Here is a 17,283-nt window from a genome sequence, read left to right on the forward strand (position 1 = left end):
CTGCATACTGCAGTTGTAAAATTCAAAAAGCTAATAGATCCCAGCAGGCAGCCGTGTGGGTCTGAAGCGACAGAACAAAGCGGTAGACAAGTGCACCTTTAAGACCAACTAAGTTTTATTCAGAATGTCAGCTTTCGTAGCTCTTAAGCAGACTTCATCAGACAAATGGGAATGGAAGCAGCAATTCTTAATCTAAGTGGGCAGTGTAGAATCATCTTAGTCTGCTTTTTATCACCCTCCAGTGTTTTTTCAGCCCTGTTTTGTCCTAACACTAACAAACACAGATCCCTATTTGTGATTCTTTTAATCTACTAAAAACATTCCCATGATTCTACACTGCCCACTTATATTAAGAACGGCTGCTTCCATTCCCACTTGTCTGATGAAGTCTGCTTAAGAGCATACAAAAGCTTCCATTTCAAATAAAACTGAGTTGGTCTTAAAGGTGCACTTGTCTACTGCTTTGTTCAAAAGGTTAAAGTAATTGTTGGTTATCAAAGATTTCAGGTTTTCATGGCTGGTAACATTATTAGGGTTTGTAGAATCTTTCGGGATCAAGTGCCGTGTTCTACTGGAGAAAGTTTTCCTTCCAGACGTTTCGTTCTCAGCTGCGGAGAACATCCTCAGTGGCGTTGCAGCCGGAGCAGGCGCTCAGACCTTCTTGGCTGCTGTGCATTGAGTGGGGCCAGGGCTGCTGGAGAGCTGCTATTTGTAGGCTGGAGGGGGTGTGATGAAAGGGCAATTGGTTTGTGGATGTGCCCATTGTTTGGTGGGGCTTCCTGGAAGGGTAGTGATAAGGAAACCGGCTGTTGAATGTGACCATTGTTCTGTGTTAATTGCTGGGAGGGTTGGAAGGGGTTGGAAGATAAGGAAGATGGTTGTTGACTGTGCTGATTCTTCTGTGGAATTTGCTGATTGTTCTGAGACTTTCTGCAATTTAAAGTCTGTAGGGTGTTTTGCAGAGCTGGGTACCAAGATTGGTGGATGAAAATGCCTTCTTCCTTTCTGTTAAAATTTACAAACACCAGCACAATGATTAAGGTTTGGAAAACTTTCCCTATGAAGAAAGGTTAAAATGCTTGGAGCTCTTTAGCTTGGAGAAACTTCGACTGCGGGGTGACATGAACGAGGTTTGCAAGATTATGCATGGGGTGGAGAAAGTAGAGAAAGAAGTCCTTTTCTCCCTTTCTCACAATACAAGAACTCGTGGGCATTCAATGAAATTGCTGAGTAGTCAGGTTAAAACGGATAAAAGGAAGTCCTTCTTCACCCAAAGGGTGCTTAACATGTGGAATTCACTGCCACAGGAGGTGGTGGCGGCTACAAGTATAGCCAGATTCAAGAGGGGATTGGATAAAAATTTGGAGCAGAGGTCCATCGGTGGTATTAGCCACAGTGTGTGTGTATATATATATATGTGTGTGTGTGTGTGTGTGTATACACACACACATATATTGCCCACTGTGTGACTCAGAGTGTTGGACTGGATGGGCCATTGGCCTGATCCAACATGGCTTCTCTTCTGTTCTTATGTGACACAGAGTGTTGGATTGGATGGGCCACTGGCCTGATCCAACATGGTTTCTCTTATGTTCTTATGTTCTCTGCCCGAGCTACAGCCCCTCTTCTGTTGCTGATAAGATTCACCACTTCTTGCACCTCCCAGCAGCGTTAACAAGCATCCTTATTCTGGAGGCAATTTTGTCCTTTGAGCAGAGATCTGCTGTGATTTCTGTCGTGCCTTTCTCCCTTTCGCTAATTTGAGACATGGTCATATTTGCGTTACGATCGCTGAGCTTCCGTGGTTACACTTTTGCCATTTTTATCCGTTTCGTTCTGTTTCTCTGCTTTGAGCAATCGATGGCGGAAAGGGCAGGACAGAAATATCACAAGCAAGACAGCTAAATAAGACAAAGATTCCCACCCACCCCCACCCCAGGAGAGGAATGGCACATCCCGGGAGCAACACGCTCGCCTGAAGCCATTCAGTGTGTTTAACAGAGGTAAGATGCAGAACAGCATCTGCTGTGGGGGAGATGGGATAATATATCTCTGAGATCCTGGGTCCAATTCAGGCACCTTTAATACGGCAACAAAGGAACATAAAGAGGCATTCCTGTTTTGCAGGAGCCAGCGGCTGGGGGCGCAAGAATTAAGGAACGCCACGACTGTCTTGAACCGGGGACTCCTGGCTCACAGTTCCTGTGCAGAACCCGCACTCCCACTGACCCCGGGACACGTACTTTTTAGGCGATACGGATTCTTCCAGCATGGTCGACTCCTCGTCTCCCTCCAGGCCGAATCGGTCCTTGCTCTGCTTCTGTAAAAGGTCAAACATGCCGCCTTTCGTCAGCCTCTCCGGAATCCCACGCAATTTCCTAAGCCGGGAGCAGCTTCTGATACTAGGCCAAAGCAATCCTAAGGGCACAGACTGCGCTGGGCGGACCTGAGAGTGGCTTCACATGCAAACACCTAGGAGGGCCCTCATGCTCAGGTGGCTTATGTCTGCTCTCGTTTGGACTTGTTTCTCAGATCCCGCTGTCCAGAATGACCCATTCAGTGGCAGGAAACAAAAGGACGGAGAATTCAGGACAGAGAGCTGCCCAAAGTCAGCTTTTGGTAAGAGAGACATCCTGCCCCCTCCCTGGCAGGGTACCTGGCTCCACTTCCGTTGTTCAGAAGCGTCTCTCAACATTCATTGAAAATCTCCCCTCCTCCCAGGGGTGGAATTCTAGCAGGAGCTCATTTGCATATTAGGCCACACGCCCCTGATGTAGCCAATCTGCCAAGAGCTTACAAGTTTCTTTTTTGTAAGCTCTTGGAGGATTGGCTACATCAGGGGCGTGTGGCCTAATATGCAAAGGAGCCCCTGCTAGAATTCTATCTCTGGACCCTGTACTAAGAGCCCTGTAAGTTCCTGGAGGATTGGCTACATCAGGGGGTGTGGCCTAATATGCAAAGGAGCTCCTGCTAGAATTCTATCTCTGGACCCTGTACTAAGAGCCCTGTAAGTTCCTGGAGGATTGGCTACATCAGGGGGTGTGGCCTAATATGCAAAGGAGCTCCTGCTAGAATTCCACCCTGCCTGTAACCAAAGTCTACTGAACCTAGTCTCTTCCTCTGGAGCAGCAGGGGACCTGTCTCTGAGCTCGTCCTTGTGGCAGCCCCCCTTCCCCACCAGCTTCTCTTCTATAGGTTGGGCAGAACCAAGTGCTTCAACTGTTTGTTGCATAGCCTGCCTCCTTGTCTGGGTCTGAACGGGGCACTACTCAGACACTGGCACTTATTTCTCACTTGGCAAAGCACTTGGCTGACTACTTTGCTGGCACCTAAGGTTGCCATCCTCCAGGCAGGACCTGGAGATCTCCAGGCTATTTTGGAGGGGGTTTTGTGCCACCTTCTGGGCATGGAGTGGGGGTCATTGCAAGTATGTGGGGGCAGGGGGGAAGAAGTTGTGAATTTCCTGCTTTGTGCAAGGGGCTGGACTAGATGACCCTGGAGATCCCTTCCAACTCTATGATTCTATGATCTCCTAGAATTACACCTCATCTCTTTGGAGGATGGACTCGACTGTGTTATACCCCACTGAGGCCCTTCCCCTTCCCAAACTTCACCCTCTGCAGGCTCTACCTCCAAATCTGCAGGAATTTCCCAACCTGGAGTTGGCAACTGTATTTGGGAATTCCCCAATACCCGGCAGTAACTCAGCCAATGCCACGGATTCCCCTCTCTGTCCCAACGTTGCTTCCAGCACAAACTGTCCAAACGTGCCGGTTTTTCAACAGACCCCCCCGAGGATTTACCCACCTTCTTGAGAATGATGTCGATGTAACCGGCGATCAGCTGGGAGATCTGCTCGCCTTCTGTGGTTTGTACCGAGTAGTAGCTTTCCTGATACTCCCCAAAATCCTGAAAAAGAAAAAAAAAGTGGAAATGGTGCATGCGAATACAGAAACATCCAGAATACAACATCTGGGGCTGGGAGTCCATGGAACTGAAGTTAGCCAGGGGGGAAGAGGGAGGGAGCCCAGGGTAGGAATTCCATTCTGGTTTTTAGAAATCATATACACGACAACCAAGATGCAAAGTCAAAATTGACGGTTTACAAATTGATTGTCGCATGTGAATACAAGATATTCAGAACCTGGGTCCATCAAAGTCAGTATTGTCTACTCAGACTGGCAGCGGCTCTCCAGGGTTTCAAGCTGAGGTTTTTCACACCTATTTGCCTGGACCCTTTTTTGGAGATGCCAGGGATTGAACCTGGGACCTTCTGCTTCTCAAGCAGATGCTCTGCCACTGAGCCACCGTCCCTCCCCGAAAAGGGGACCGCTTAAGAAGAAGAGTATTCCTGCGACCTGGTTTCATCCTGCCACCCAGATTGTGAGCAATTTTATCCAAGAGAAAATATTCCCCACATTTAGCCAGACCACCAATGAAGGAGGCGAATTTAACCTCCAATTTGTCGCTATTGCAAACTTTGCTGCAGTCAGCAGCAAGGATATCAACTCCTTCTTCTGCTCAGATATCCCTGAAGTCCTTCCAGAAATTGAGAAGGCAAGTTATAGCTCATGTAAAGGAAGAAGAAGAAGATATTGGATTTATATCCCGCCCTCCACTCCGAAGAGTCTCAGAGCGGCTCACAATCTCCTTTCCCTTCCTCCCCCACAACAGGCACCCTGTGAGGTAGATGAAGATATTGGATTTATATCCCGCCCTCCACTCTGAAGAGTCTCAGAGTGGCTCACAATCTCCTTTATCTTCCTCCCCCACAACAGACACCCTATGAGGTGGGTGGGGCTGAGAGGGCTCACACAGCAGCTGCCCTTTCAAGGACAACTCCTACGAGAGCTATGGCTGACCCAAGGCCATTCCAGCAGGTGCAAGTGGAGGAGTGGGGAATCCAACCCAGTTCTCCCACATAAGAGTCCGCACACTTATCCACTACACCAAACTGTAGTAAAGGAGACCAGTTTGGTGTAGTGGTTAAGCATGCTGACTCTTAACTGGGAGAAGCGGGTTTGATTCCCCACTCTTCCACTTGCACCTGCTGGAATGGCCTTGGGTCAGTCATAGCTCTGGCAGAGGTTGTCCTTGAAAGGGCAGCTGCTGTGGGAGCCCTCTCAGTCCCGCCTACCTCACAGGGTGCCTGTTGTGGGGGAAGGCGATATCGGAGACTGTAAGCCGTTCTGAGACTCTGCTTCAGAGAGAAGGGCGGGGTATAAATCTGCAGTCTTCTTCTTCAGGATGAATTGTGGAGTGCATACATTTCAGAACGACCAACCCCCACCCCCCCCCAGGGCTGAATAGGGACACGGGATTCTTCTCTAAAGCCCCCCCTCAGTTTCTGCCCCCCCTCCCCCCCGCAAGCATTTCTCCTCTGCTCTAACCAAGTTGTGCATCATATCATACCTCTAAATCCGACGCAGCGTTCCAGTCCTCCCCAAGGGAATTGGACCAGCCGAGCAGTCGGTGCTCAGGCCCCCCATTCGTCCTCCCGTCCCCGAAGCTTACCAGAGTAAAACTTTTGGGCGAAGCCGCCCAGCGCTTGACGGTCGTCAGCGGCCACTCCTGCAGCACCTCCTTGGTCCGTTCGTCCACGCGCATCACGGACTCCTTGGTGATGCCCAGAAGGCGAGGGACCAGCTTGTTCTTCCCTTTCATCTTCTCCTGCAAAGGGAATGCTGGGCTTAGCCAAGAGCAGCAGTGGCCAAACTGCGGCTCAGGAGCCGCACGTGGCTCGTTCGCACGTATCGTGTGGCTCTCAGAGCCTCCCCTGCCCCATCAGCCGGCTTGGAGAAAGCATTTCTCTCTTTCCACCAGGCTTTTAATTTACCGGGCGTCCTCTGAAACCTTCCCCCAGCGCTTTACTATCCTTGTGCTTGAGTCGGACAAGGGTCTGAGTGGTGTTGTGGAGAAACGCCATTTTAGTCAGTGGTGGTGCTTCATTTGGCAGGGGTCAGTAAATCCCTCAGCAGGCTTTGTAGCCTTCCCCTCACTCCCCCCCTCCCTTCCAGAGCCAAACCAACAACGCTAGGGGGAAAATCTCCTAGAGAGGCAGGAAGTGCTTTTGTTCTTGGCATGTGTGTTAGCAGGAAGAGAAGGGCAGTTGGAAGCCAGCGCTCGAGCGAGCATGTGGTGAGCAATGGAGGCTCCTGCCTGGGAGGCCCCCAGGCAGGCAGACTAAGTAAGTAATTCACAAGACAGGGCAAGTTTAGATCAGGGCCAGCAGGATGCGTTTATAATCAACTTTTCTTTGTTATGCTGTGTGCTGTGCTGTGCTAATTTTGTAGATGCAACTGTTTTTGTTTTGTTTTTCTTTCCCTATATTTTTCTCTTTTAAATAAATAGTTTTTCTGTTTTAAATGCTGGCAGTCAAACTCTGTACCACATAGATCCCCAAACCGCTTTAGACCACGCTGTTTTTGAGAAGGGGGCCCCGGGGAAGGGGGAAGGCATGCAGTTGGATAAGGTGCCAATCCTCCAGGGGTGCCCCAAAGAAGTGCTGAGGTCTCTGTGAAACCCAAGTACAGGGTGGCAGAGGACCTGGAGGCCGGGCCTCATAGCTGGAGAGGGGGATTGGGAGTCCTGTTCCTCTCAATCTGAACCCCGGGACTGAGCAGGTGGTGGCAGCGCGCCCAAGGGGCAGGAGGAGAAATAGCTCCCTCCAGGAGTTGGCGACTCCATAGGGAGCTGATGGGACCGGGTCTGAAGGCAGAATCGGGCCGGTTCCGCCACAGGTGTCAATGACCTGACACTGTGCTAAGTGGCGTTAACCAGCTGACGTCATACCGACCGCTGAACGGTGGCTTCTGCCTGTGTTATTGTCGGAGTTGTGACCCTCTATTTTATGTATTATGTCGATGAGATATTTTAAATGTGTTGTGTTTAACTGGATGTTTTATTTATTGTCACGGCAATGTTTTAATCCTGTAAGCCACCCTCAGCCCGCCTAGCGGGATAGGGCGGGGTATAAATCACAAATTAAATTAAATTAATTTTAAATCGCTTCTCCAAGCCAAGCCAGTCAGTAGCTTGGAGAATGCACTTAAAATGTTAAAGTTGCTGTCTTTCCAGTTTGGTGTAGTGGTTAAGTGTGTGGACTCTTATCTGGGAGAACCGGGTTTGATTCCCCACTCCTCCACTTGCACCTGCTGGAATGGCCTTGAGTCAGCCAGAGCTCTGGCAGAGGTTGTCCTTGAAAGGGCAGCTGCTGTGAGAGCCCTCTCCAGCCCCACCCACCTCACAGGGTGTCTGTTGTGGGGGAGGAAGGGAAAGGAGATTGTGAGCCGCTCTGAGACTCTTCAGAGCGGAGGGCGGGATATAAATCCAATATCATCTTCTTCTTCTTCTCTCCCTCCCTTCCTATGCTCATCTCTTGCAGCGCTCAAACATCTGATGTTTATTTTATGTGGCTCTTATATTAAGCAAGTTTGGCCAAGAGTGTGAGCAGAATGCACAGGGTGCGTGTGCAAAAAGACTCTGGGGAAGACACCCTCTAGGACTGTGAGACGCTCTCCATATTGCTTGAAAGAGCTAGCAGCTGCAGGGGGGCGGGAAGGGAGACGGCCACCTGCTTTCCGATTTGATCCTTCTACTCCTGAGCAATGGCAAGAGATTTGCATTTTTTACCTCTCTGTTTTCTGGCACAAATCAAGTTTCTAGACCTCCTGGTTAGACCTCACCTAGAGTATTGTGTTCAGTTTTGGGCACCCAAGGGTGGAACTTTAGCAGGAGCTCCTTTGCATATTAGGCCACACCCCCCTGATGTAGCCAATCTTCCAAGAGCTTACAAGAAAGAGCCTTGAAAGCTTCAGGAGGATTGGCTACATCATGGGGGTGTGGCTTAATATGCAAAGGAGCTCCTGTTTAAGAAGGATATAGACAAGTCGAACAGGTCCAGAGGAAGGCAATGGAGATGGTGATGGGTCTGAAGACCAAGTCCTATGAAGAAAGGCTGAAAGAGCTGAGTATGTTGAGCCTCGAGACGAGATGGCTGGGAGGTGGATAGGATCACCATCTTCAAGTCCTTGAAGGGCTGTCCTATAGAGGAAGGTGCACAATTGTTTCCTGTTGTCCCAGAAGGTTGGACCAGAACCAACGGGTTGAAATTAAATCAAAAGAGTTTCAGTTAAACATTAGGAAGAACTTCCCGATAGAGCAGTTCCTCGGTGGGACAGGCTTCCTCCTCAGGAGGTGGTGGGCTCTCCTACCTTGGAGGTTTTTCAGCAGAGGCTGAGATGACCATCTGACAGCAATGAGGATCCTGCGAACTTAGGCAGGTCATGAGAAGGAAGGCAGGAAGGGCTGCATCAGATCTTTTTCTACACACTCGAGGAAATGCTGACTGACGCTTTGGGGTCAGTCAGCAATTTTTCTCCAGGCCAGTTTGCCCAGGGATCCTGGAGGGTTTTTTTTTTTGTCATCCAGGGCATGGAACGGGGGGTCACTGAGGGTGTATGGGGAGAGTTATTTGTGAGTGTCCTGCATTGTGCAGGGGGTTGGACGAGATGACCCTGGAAGAGCCAATTTGGTGCAGTGGTTAAGTGTGGGGACTCTTATCTGGGAAAACCAGGTTGGATTCCCCACTCCTCCACTTGCACCTGCTGGAATGGCCTTGGGTCAGCCAGAGCTCTGGCAGAGGTTGTCCTTGAAAGGGCAGCTTCTGTCAGAGCTCTCTCAGTCCCACCCACCTCACAGGGTGTCTGTTGTGGGGGAGGAAGGTAAAGGAGATTGTGAGCTGCTCTGAGACTCTTCGGAGTGGAGGGTGGGATATAAATCCAATATCTTCATCTACCTCATAGGGTGTCTGTTGTGGGGGAGGAAGGGAAAGGAGATTGTGAGCCGCTCTGAGACTCTTCGGAGTGGAGGGCGGGATATGAATCCAATATCTTCATCTACCTCACAGGGTGTCTGTTGTGGGGAAGGAAAGGAAAGGAGATTGTGAGCCGCTCTGAGACTCTCGGAGTGGAGGGCGGGATATGAATCCAATATCTTCATCTACCTCACAGGGTGTCTGTTGTGGGGAAGGAAGGGAAAGGAGATTGTGAGCCACTCTGAGACTCTTTGGAGTGGAGGGCGGGATTAAATCCAATATCTTCATCTACCTCACAGGGTGTCTGTTGTGGGGGAGGAAGGGAAAGGAGATTGTGAGCCGCTCTGAGACTCTTCGGAGAAGAGGGTGGGATATAAATCCAATATCTTCATCTTCTTCTTCCAACTTTATACTTCATAGCAGAAAGTCAACACAATCATTCAAGCTTCAGGTTATGTGAAAGGGTAATAGATTAGAAGTAGTCAGATATGACTTCTGGGCAGCTGTAGGCACAGGCAAAGCCCAGCTGCTTATGTCAGCGGCGTCCTAGAAAACTTTCTGCTGCATCATGGCTCAGAATTTTTAAAAAGTGGGGGGGGGGGGAGACCTGTTGATGCTTTTAGGAGGAGACACCTGCATCCTCACCTGCAGATCTGGCTGTTAACAACCTGTGACTGCTTCAGTGCAGAGTGTGGGGATGAAAACAGAGACAGAAAATATATACTAGAGTAACACGTGCCCTTTTTTTGGAAAGGGGGGGGGATCAACTGCTTCTCAGGCTTTTTAAAGTCCCACAGGTGATGGTGAAAGAATCACAAGCGGCTACACGCTGTCCTTCCACCTCCATCCCAAATTAGAGGACAGCAAAGTTGACTCTTCGTTAGGGTAAATGACCTGAAAACTCTGGGGAATCCGTTTGGCTTCCCTAACAAATTCTTTCAGACCTAGATGTTTCACGCCGTGGTTACTGGAATTACATAGTTACAGACAACACCGCCCCCCCCCCCCAAAAAAAAACCAACTTCAGGAAAGCTAATATCCACTTTTAATTTCATGTGGCCCAGCGTGCAGACCTGCACAGCCAAATAATTATTCAAATTGTTCCCCTCCTCTGTCTGAAGCCACCTGTTATTACAAGGAGAGCCAGTTTGGTGTAGTGGTTAAGTGTGTGGACTCTTATCTGGGAGAACCGGGTTTGATTCCCCACTCCTCCACTTGCACCTGCTGGAATGGCCTTGGGTCAGCCATGGCTCTCACTCTTCAGAGTGGAGGGTGGGATATAAATCCAATATCTTCATCTACCTCACAGGGTGTCTGCTGTGGGGGAGGAAGGGAAAGGAGATTGTGAGCCGCTTTGAGACTCTTTGGAGTGGAGGGCGGGATATAAATCCAAAATCTTCATCTACCTCACAGGGTGTCTGCTGTGGGAGAGGAAGGGAAAGGAGATTGTGAGCCGCTCTGAGACTCTCCAGAGTGGAGGGCGGGATATAAATCCAATATCTTCATCTACCTCACAGGGTGTCTGTTGTGGGGGGGGGGGGGGAAGGGAAAGGAGATTGTGAACCGGGTTTGATTCCCCACTCCTCCACTTGCAGCTGCTGGAATGGCCTTGGGTCAGCCAGAGCTCTAAGTGTGCAGACTCTTATCTGGAAGAACCGGGTTTGATTCCCCACTCCTCCACTTACAGCTGCTGGAATGGCCTTGAATCAGCCATAGCTCTAAATGTGCAGAATCTTATCTGGGAGAACCGGTTGGATTCCCCACTCCACTTGCAGCTGCTGGAATGGCCATGGGTCAGCCATAGCTCTAAGTGTGCAGACTCTTATCTGGGAGAGCCGGGTTTGATTCTCCACTCCTCCACTTGCAGCTGCTGGAATGACCTTGGGTCAGCCATAGCTCTTGCAGAGCTGTCCTTGAAAGGGCAACTTCTGGGGAGAGCTCTCTCAGCCTCACCTGCTTCACAGGGTGTCTGTTGTGGGGGAGGAACGGAAAGGAAATTGTGAGCCAGAGACTCTGAAATTTGGAGTGGAGGGCAGGATATAAATCCAATGTCATCTTATTATTATTATTATTGCATTGTAATATATAATGAAATAATTATACAACTCATCGCCCAGTTGCTAACAGGCCACGGACTGGTACTGTTCCACGGCCCGGGGATACTTTATCCTTTAGAGAGAGCCATTTTGGAGTAGTGGTTAAGTGTGCAGACTCTTATCTGGGAGAACTGGGTTTGATTCCCCACTCCTCCACTTACACCTGCTGGAATAGCTTTGGGTCAGCCATAGCTCTGGCAGAGCTGTCCTTGAAAGAGCAGTTTTTGTCAGAGCTCTCTCAGCCCCACCTACCTCACAGGGTGTCTGTTGTGGGGGAGGAAGATAAAGGAGATTGTAAGCTACTCTGAGTCTCTGATTCAGAGAGAAGGGCGGGGTATAAATCTGCAATTCTTCTTATAGACATGGCCAGAAACTATTGGCCATGATGTATTGTAACCCTCAAGCAGGTTTATGAAAGTAGGGTTTCCACTATTTCAGAGATAAAAGGAGAAGGCACAGCAATTCTAACCAGAATTCATTTAGTCTTCAAGACATGTTTTGGAAAAATTTGCACCTTCATTTGTGAAACAAGAGACAGAAGGATTGTTTGTGCCTGGAAGCAATCGCTGGGAGTCTGGGATTGATCCTGGGTCAGTGGGCTCTTCCACATTCTTATGTTTATTGCTTAGGTGTCCCTTTTGTTTCAGAGTTTTTCCTCTTTTCGACCTGTGATTTGCTCCCTCTAGTGGATGATTCGATATTCCATCACATATCAAGAAATCTGCCGGACACACAGCAATGTAATATCGAATCAACCAGTAGAGGGAGCAAAACACACACAGAAAAAGGGGGTGGAAGCAATGAAAATGAGTGATGAATAGTTCAGGTTCTTGCTTGAAGCAAGTTTCTTCCCTCCGAGAAAAAAACCCTAATGAAACCTAATTTCATTGCACAATCTCATTTCTAGCCCAAATTCCTCCTACCTTAACAAGGAAAAAGGAGACCCCGTAGGTCCTCAGCGACCGCGCCAGCTTCACGTACTTCACCTTGGCTTCTATCTCGGTCATCTCTCCGCAGTTTTTGTGCTCCTGTAACGAGGCTCTGATCAATTGCTTGCTAATTTTCTGAAGACCTACTCGGTATGACAGAGCTGGGCAGCACAGTGTCTCCCCCTTCCTCAGTCTGCTGTTCGGACAATTCAAAATCAATCTCCTTTGAAGCCATGTGCTTAAAAGCCATAAAAGATCCCACTGGAGAAATGGCCATCCCTGGAATCCCCAGAATCCATTCGGCATCAAAGAGATCAGGATTTGTTTCAGTTTTATATAAACAGCTAAGGGTTGTTTTTCTGCCCCTCGCAATCCAAAACCAGGAGAAAACAGGACAAACAGTAATGTGAAAACCCTCCTCCGTAGTTAACAACAATCTTCCTTATTCTATGTAATAAATTTACACCAAAAAGCTAATCCCAAAAGACAAGCCAGGCTTCCAAAGTCGCACATCCAAAACAATAAACAACTCAATGTTAAAACATCCAAAGAGAATTCAGAAATCCCCTTTTCCCCCCACCCCTAGCCAACAGCTATTTTTATCCCTTGAGACTATACATTCCTACAGTGCCACATTTCAAAATGAATATAACCCCTTTGCAAAAACCCCTCGTTTCTCATTCAGAGAGATATCTCACCATTCCAACGGCCTCTTTCTCCCCCATCCATGGAGGAGGCACATCTGTCCACAAATAAATCCCCCTCTCCACGTGCCTTAAATCCGCTTGCTTCCTCATACCGATGCCAAAAGATGTTCTGGAGTCTTGATGGCACCACAGGGACCAACGAGAGTCTATTCCAGCAGCTTCCTTCGTGGACCAGAAGCCACTTACCAAGGAGCTGGCAGATTACAAACACTTCCGTGTGGAACAAAATCTCGTTAGTCTTTTAAGGTGCCACCGGATTCCCGTTTTCTCCTTCTGCAGCAGTCTACTCCAGTGGGATTATTATCAGATGATGTTCTGGTTTCCTTCCCGCCGAAGTGGAACCATCTGTTCTAACCATTAGAAGACAACCCTCTCTGAACAGCCTCTCCCGAACTGCTCTTTTCTTCGGCAAAGCCCCAAATAAATTCAGAAAAAAGGCCGTGTCAGTTTGCATTACCCTCTAAGCTCCGAGGGAAACTCCAGGGACACTTCTATTAGCATAGGCAATGACAATTTTCTCAGCCCTCGCCGTCCGTTGCCAACTCGTTCTGAGCGGCGCTGCGTCAAATCAAACTGACACTGATCATCTTTCCCGGTTGTAACTAATGAAAGATGGCGGAAGCCCGTGGTGAGCGCGGGCACAAGAATGGATATCTCTGGTGCTTCTCTGGATAGTCATCGTCCCCATCCCACCCCGTTTCCATTCAGGAAAGAGACCTGAAATATTTTTCAGTTCAGCGGCTGTCTGCAAGAAACCGATCTCAATCTGGCTTCTGAAAAAGAAAATCCTCCATTGCTAGAACATCAAGAATCCTCGGCCTACAATGTGCAACCACGTTTAGCTGCAGTAAAACACACACCAGACATATTTTTCATATCCCCCACCCAGGGGTGACTCCATCAGATGAGAAATGGGGGGACAGAAACGTACGACCTCCAATCAGCGGGGAAATTACATAAGGCATGAAAGTTTGTTAATATCAGAGTTGGATTCAAGTCCAGAGGCGCCTTAAGAGTCCAACGAGGTTTTGGCATACAAGCCAGGGGTGGCCAACGGTAGCTCTCCAGATGTTTTTTTGCCTACAGCTCCCATCAGCCCCAGCCAGCATGGTCAATGGCTGGGGCTGATGGGAGCTGTAGGCAAAAACATCTGGAGAGCTACCGTTGGCCACCCCTGATATAAGCCTTGAAGTCGGAGCACTGTCTTTCAATTCGAAGGCTTATATCCCCAAAACCTTCTTAGTGTCCAAAATGCCACCTAACTCGAATCTAGCTCTTTCACAGAAGACGAACATGGCTACCTTCCCAAAACATTACTATCTGGTTTCGTTATAGCGCTTACATTAGTTTCTAATACTCAGCTGCTGTGGAAATCGAGGGAGTGCATTAGCAAACACGTTTCTATCCTGTCCCCACCCCTGTCCCTCTCCTCCTTCCCCCAAACTTACCTAAATGTGATGACAAACGCAACAAAGAGAGCTACTGTTTAACCCTACTGCACTCTGGAACTACATTTCCCAAGATTCCTGAGACTTCCAGATCTGAGTCCCAGAGGCTGTCACAAGGCAAGTTTTGTGGACAGGGAAGGCGGTGGGAGCTCAGGAGAGAGGGGCACAGAAATAGGATGATTCATACTGGAAGCAGATTGGATATTATAGCATTGGAAAAAGTCCAGAAAAGGGCAGCTAGAATGATTAATGGTTTGGAACACTTTCCCTATGAAGAAAGGTTAAAACGTTTGGGGCTCTTTAGCTTGGAGAAACGTCGACTGCGGGGTGACATGATAGAGGTTTACAAGATTATGCATGGGATGGAGAAAGTAGAGAAAGAAGTCCTTTTCTCCCTTTCTCACAATACAAGAACTCGTGGGCATTTAATGAAATTGCTGAGCAGTCAGGTTAGAACAGATAAAAGGAAGTCCTTCTTCACCCGAAGGGTGATTAACACGTGGAATTCACTGCCACAGGAGGTGGTGGCAGCTACAAGCATAACCAGCTTCAAGAGGGGATTGGATAAAAATACGGAGCAGAGGTCCATCAGTGGCTATTAGCCACAGCATATTATTGGAACTGTCTGGGGCAAATGATGCTCTGTATTCTTGGTGCTTGGGCAAAGTGGAAGCCTTTGAACCTTGTGAACCTCCTGATGGCACTTGGGGGGGGGGGGGTTTGGCCACTGTGTGACACAGAGGTTTGGACTGGATGGGCCACTGGCCTGATCCAACAGGGCTTCTCTTATGTTCTTATGTGACACAGAGTGTTGGACTGGATGGGTCACTGGCCTGATCCAACATGGCTTCTCTTATGTTCTTACGTGACACAGAGTGTTGGACTGGATGGGCCACTGGCCTGATCCAACATGGCTTCTCTTATGTTCTTATGAACATCCTAAATCCAAAGGAGATGGGGAGGGAGCAGTTGTCCTGGTCCCCCGGCCCCAGATCTGCTCACGTCATCTTATTCTGGGCATCAATTTCAACTGTTTTTCAAACCAGAGCAAACTGGGCGGCATCTTTAGGGTTCCGAAATACCAACACCACATGGTTGGCCATAACGCAGCACCAAAAAGGACATGGTTTCAGGGAGCTGGTACTTGATCCATCTTCACAGCTAACAGAATACATAACCCGGGGCAATTTGGGGGTTTTCTTTAGCAGTAAACAAAACAGAACAAAACCCATTCTGTGGAAGCCGAATGTGCAAAAGAGCCCTTACATAACCATATTTAGCTCCCAATGCCTTCTCTTTTGCGAGCGGGAATCAGACCCATTAAGCAAGCCCGTGTCTTGGAGGAAACGGACTGAAAAGCAAAGCTCTTCCAATCGCTCACGAGATTCGAATTAGGAGAGCGAGTCTGCCGAAGGGAGAAGGGAGAATAGCCGTCTGCTTCTTTTACACTCGAGTTGCTGCTAGTTTATTGCTGAAGCGGACGCAAAAAAAAAAAAAAATAACACATTCATACAAGGCTGGGGGGTGAGGGGGATGGAAGAAACCTTTCTCCATTACCTGAAATATTCTCTTTTCAGCTCCTCTTTGCTTGATATATTCTTTCGGAAGGAATTCTTTCAGACTGGAGAAAAAGCAAAAGCCGCCATTAATGAAGATGCTGTCACCTTTTACTGGTTCTGAAGCATTACAGTTTGGAGGTGGTTGGATGCCAACCATTCCCTCATATGGCTTCTGGTACCTTTTCCCTTTCCTTTTTTTCCCCCTAATTGGCTGTCCGTTTTCCTATCACCCAGAGGTAGCCAATCAGGGGACTCTACCTCAAACTTGACTGGCTCGGAGAGCAAAGTAAGCAGCCAATCAAAATCTCTCAAACTGCAGCTTCTCCACAGCCACGTGAGAAGCCCGCGAGAAGAATTTCCATTTTCTGTTCCACCTTCCCGGGCTCTCGACAGCCAATTTACATGGAAACCCCAAATCACGGTTTGAATTTCAGCAGATCTTTTGGTGTTCTCCCATTCCCCCTCAACGTGTTTTAAATGTATATAGAAACTGGCCTTCCATTTATCAACAAGCAATTACTGTACTGAAGATACAAATAATTCAACAAATCCTAACGGAAAAACATTAAAATCTCAAAAACAAGCCACAAACCTCCCTCTAAAACCAGACGTTGCAGCAGATCGATGCAATTAGTTTGCTTTAATTCAAGAATTTATTACTTTGCTTTAATTCAAGAATGCTTTTGCACAAACTGACAGCCAGTTTAGTGCAGTGGTTAAGTGTGCAGACTCTTATCTGGGAGAACCGGGTTTGAGTCCCCACTCCTCCACTTGCAGCTTCTGGAATGGCCTTGGGTCAGCTGTAGCTCTCACAGAGCTGTCCTTGCAATGGCAGCTTCTGTGAGAGCTCTCTCAGCCCCACCCGCCTCACAGGGTGTGTCTGTTGTGGGGAAGGGAGGGAAAGGAGATTGTGAGCCGCTCCGAGACTCTAAGATTCAAAGTGAAGGTTGGGGTATAAATCTAATATCATCATCATCATCTCTCTTTGCTCTTTGGGGAGGCGGGGGGGGGGGGGTCAGGAAGTCCTTCTTCACCCAAAAGGCAATTAACACATGGAATTCACTGCCACAGGAGGTGGTGGTGGCTACAAGCATAGCCAGCTTCAAGAGGGGATTGGATAAACATATGGAGCAGAGGTCCATCAGTGGCTCTTAGCCTCAGCATATTGTTGGAACTCTCTATCTGGGGCAGTGATGCTGGGGCAGTGTATTCTTGGTGCTTGGGGAGACACAGTGGGAGGGCTTCTAGTGTCCTGGCCCCACTGATGGACCTCCTGATGGCACCTGGGTTTTTTGTGTGATACAAAGTGTTGGACTGGGTGGGCCATTGGCCTGATCCAACATGACTTCTCTTATGTTCTTCTGTCTGGGGCAAGTGATGCTCTGTATTCTGGGTGCTTGGGAGGGGCAACAGTGGGAGGGCTTCTAGTGTCCTGGCCCCACTGATGGACCTCCTGATGGCACCTGGGTTTTTTGGCCACTGTGTGACACAGAGTGTTGGACTAGATGGGCCGTTGGCCAGGGGCTTTGTGGTTTTTAAGTCTGCACACCCTCTTTTGTTGTCCTTACATTCTGGGTGCTTCCATCTAGCTTACACGGGATGTTAGAGGATTCAGGGAAATCACAGGACAGGGATCTGCATATGAGGTTTACCAAATTGCAAGAATGCAAAGTGAACTCCAAAATCGTTAGGAATGTGTAGCGCTCAGTCATGTAAACATGTCTGGGGG

At 48.6% G+C, this 17,283-nt stretch overlaps 1 protein-coding gene and 1 non-coding gene across 2 annotated transcripts in view; both read right to left on the reverse strand.

Moving 5' to 3' along the window:
• Positions 1 to 17,283, reverse strand: part of TLN2 (talin 2) — a 254,331-nt gene that overhangs the window by 106,507 nt on the left and 130,541 nt on the right. The window contains 5 exon segments of the mRNA XM_060259753.1: positions 2,244 to 2,320; positions 3,808 to 3,909; positions 5,515 to 5,670; positions 11,835 to 11,939; positions 15,553 to 15,616. Of these exon segments, the coding sequence (XP_060115736.1) occupies positions 2,244 to 2,320; positions 3,808 to 3,909; positions 5,515 to 5,670; positions 11,835 to 11,939; positions 15,553 to 15,616 (504 nt within the window).
• TRNAL-GAG (transfer RNA leucine (anticodon GAG)) lies at positions 4,243 to 4,309 on the reverse strand. The gene has a single exon. It is a non-coding gene; the product is annotated as a tRNA-Leu (tRNA).

This window comes from Heteronotia binoei, chromosome 19 (genome assembly GCF_032191835.1).
Source record: "Heteronotia binoei isolate CCM8104 ecotype False Entrance Well chromosome 19, APGP_CSIRO_Hbin_v1, whole genome shotgun sequence".
Taxonomy (NCBI): Eukaryota; Metazoa; Chordata; class Lepidosauria; order Squamata; family Gekkonidae; genus Heteronotia; species Heteronotia binoei.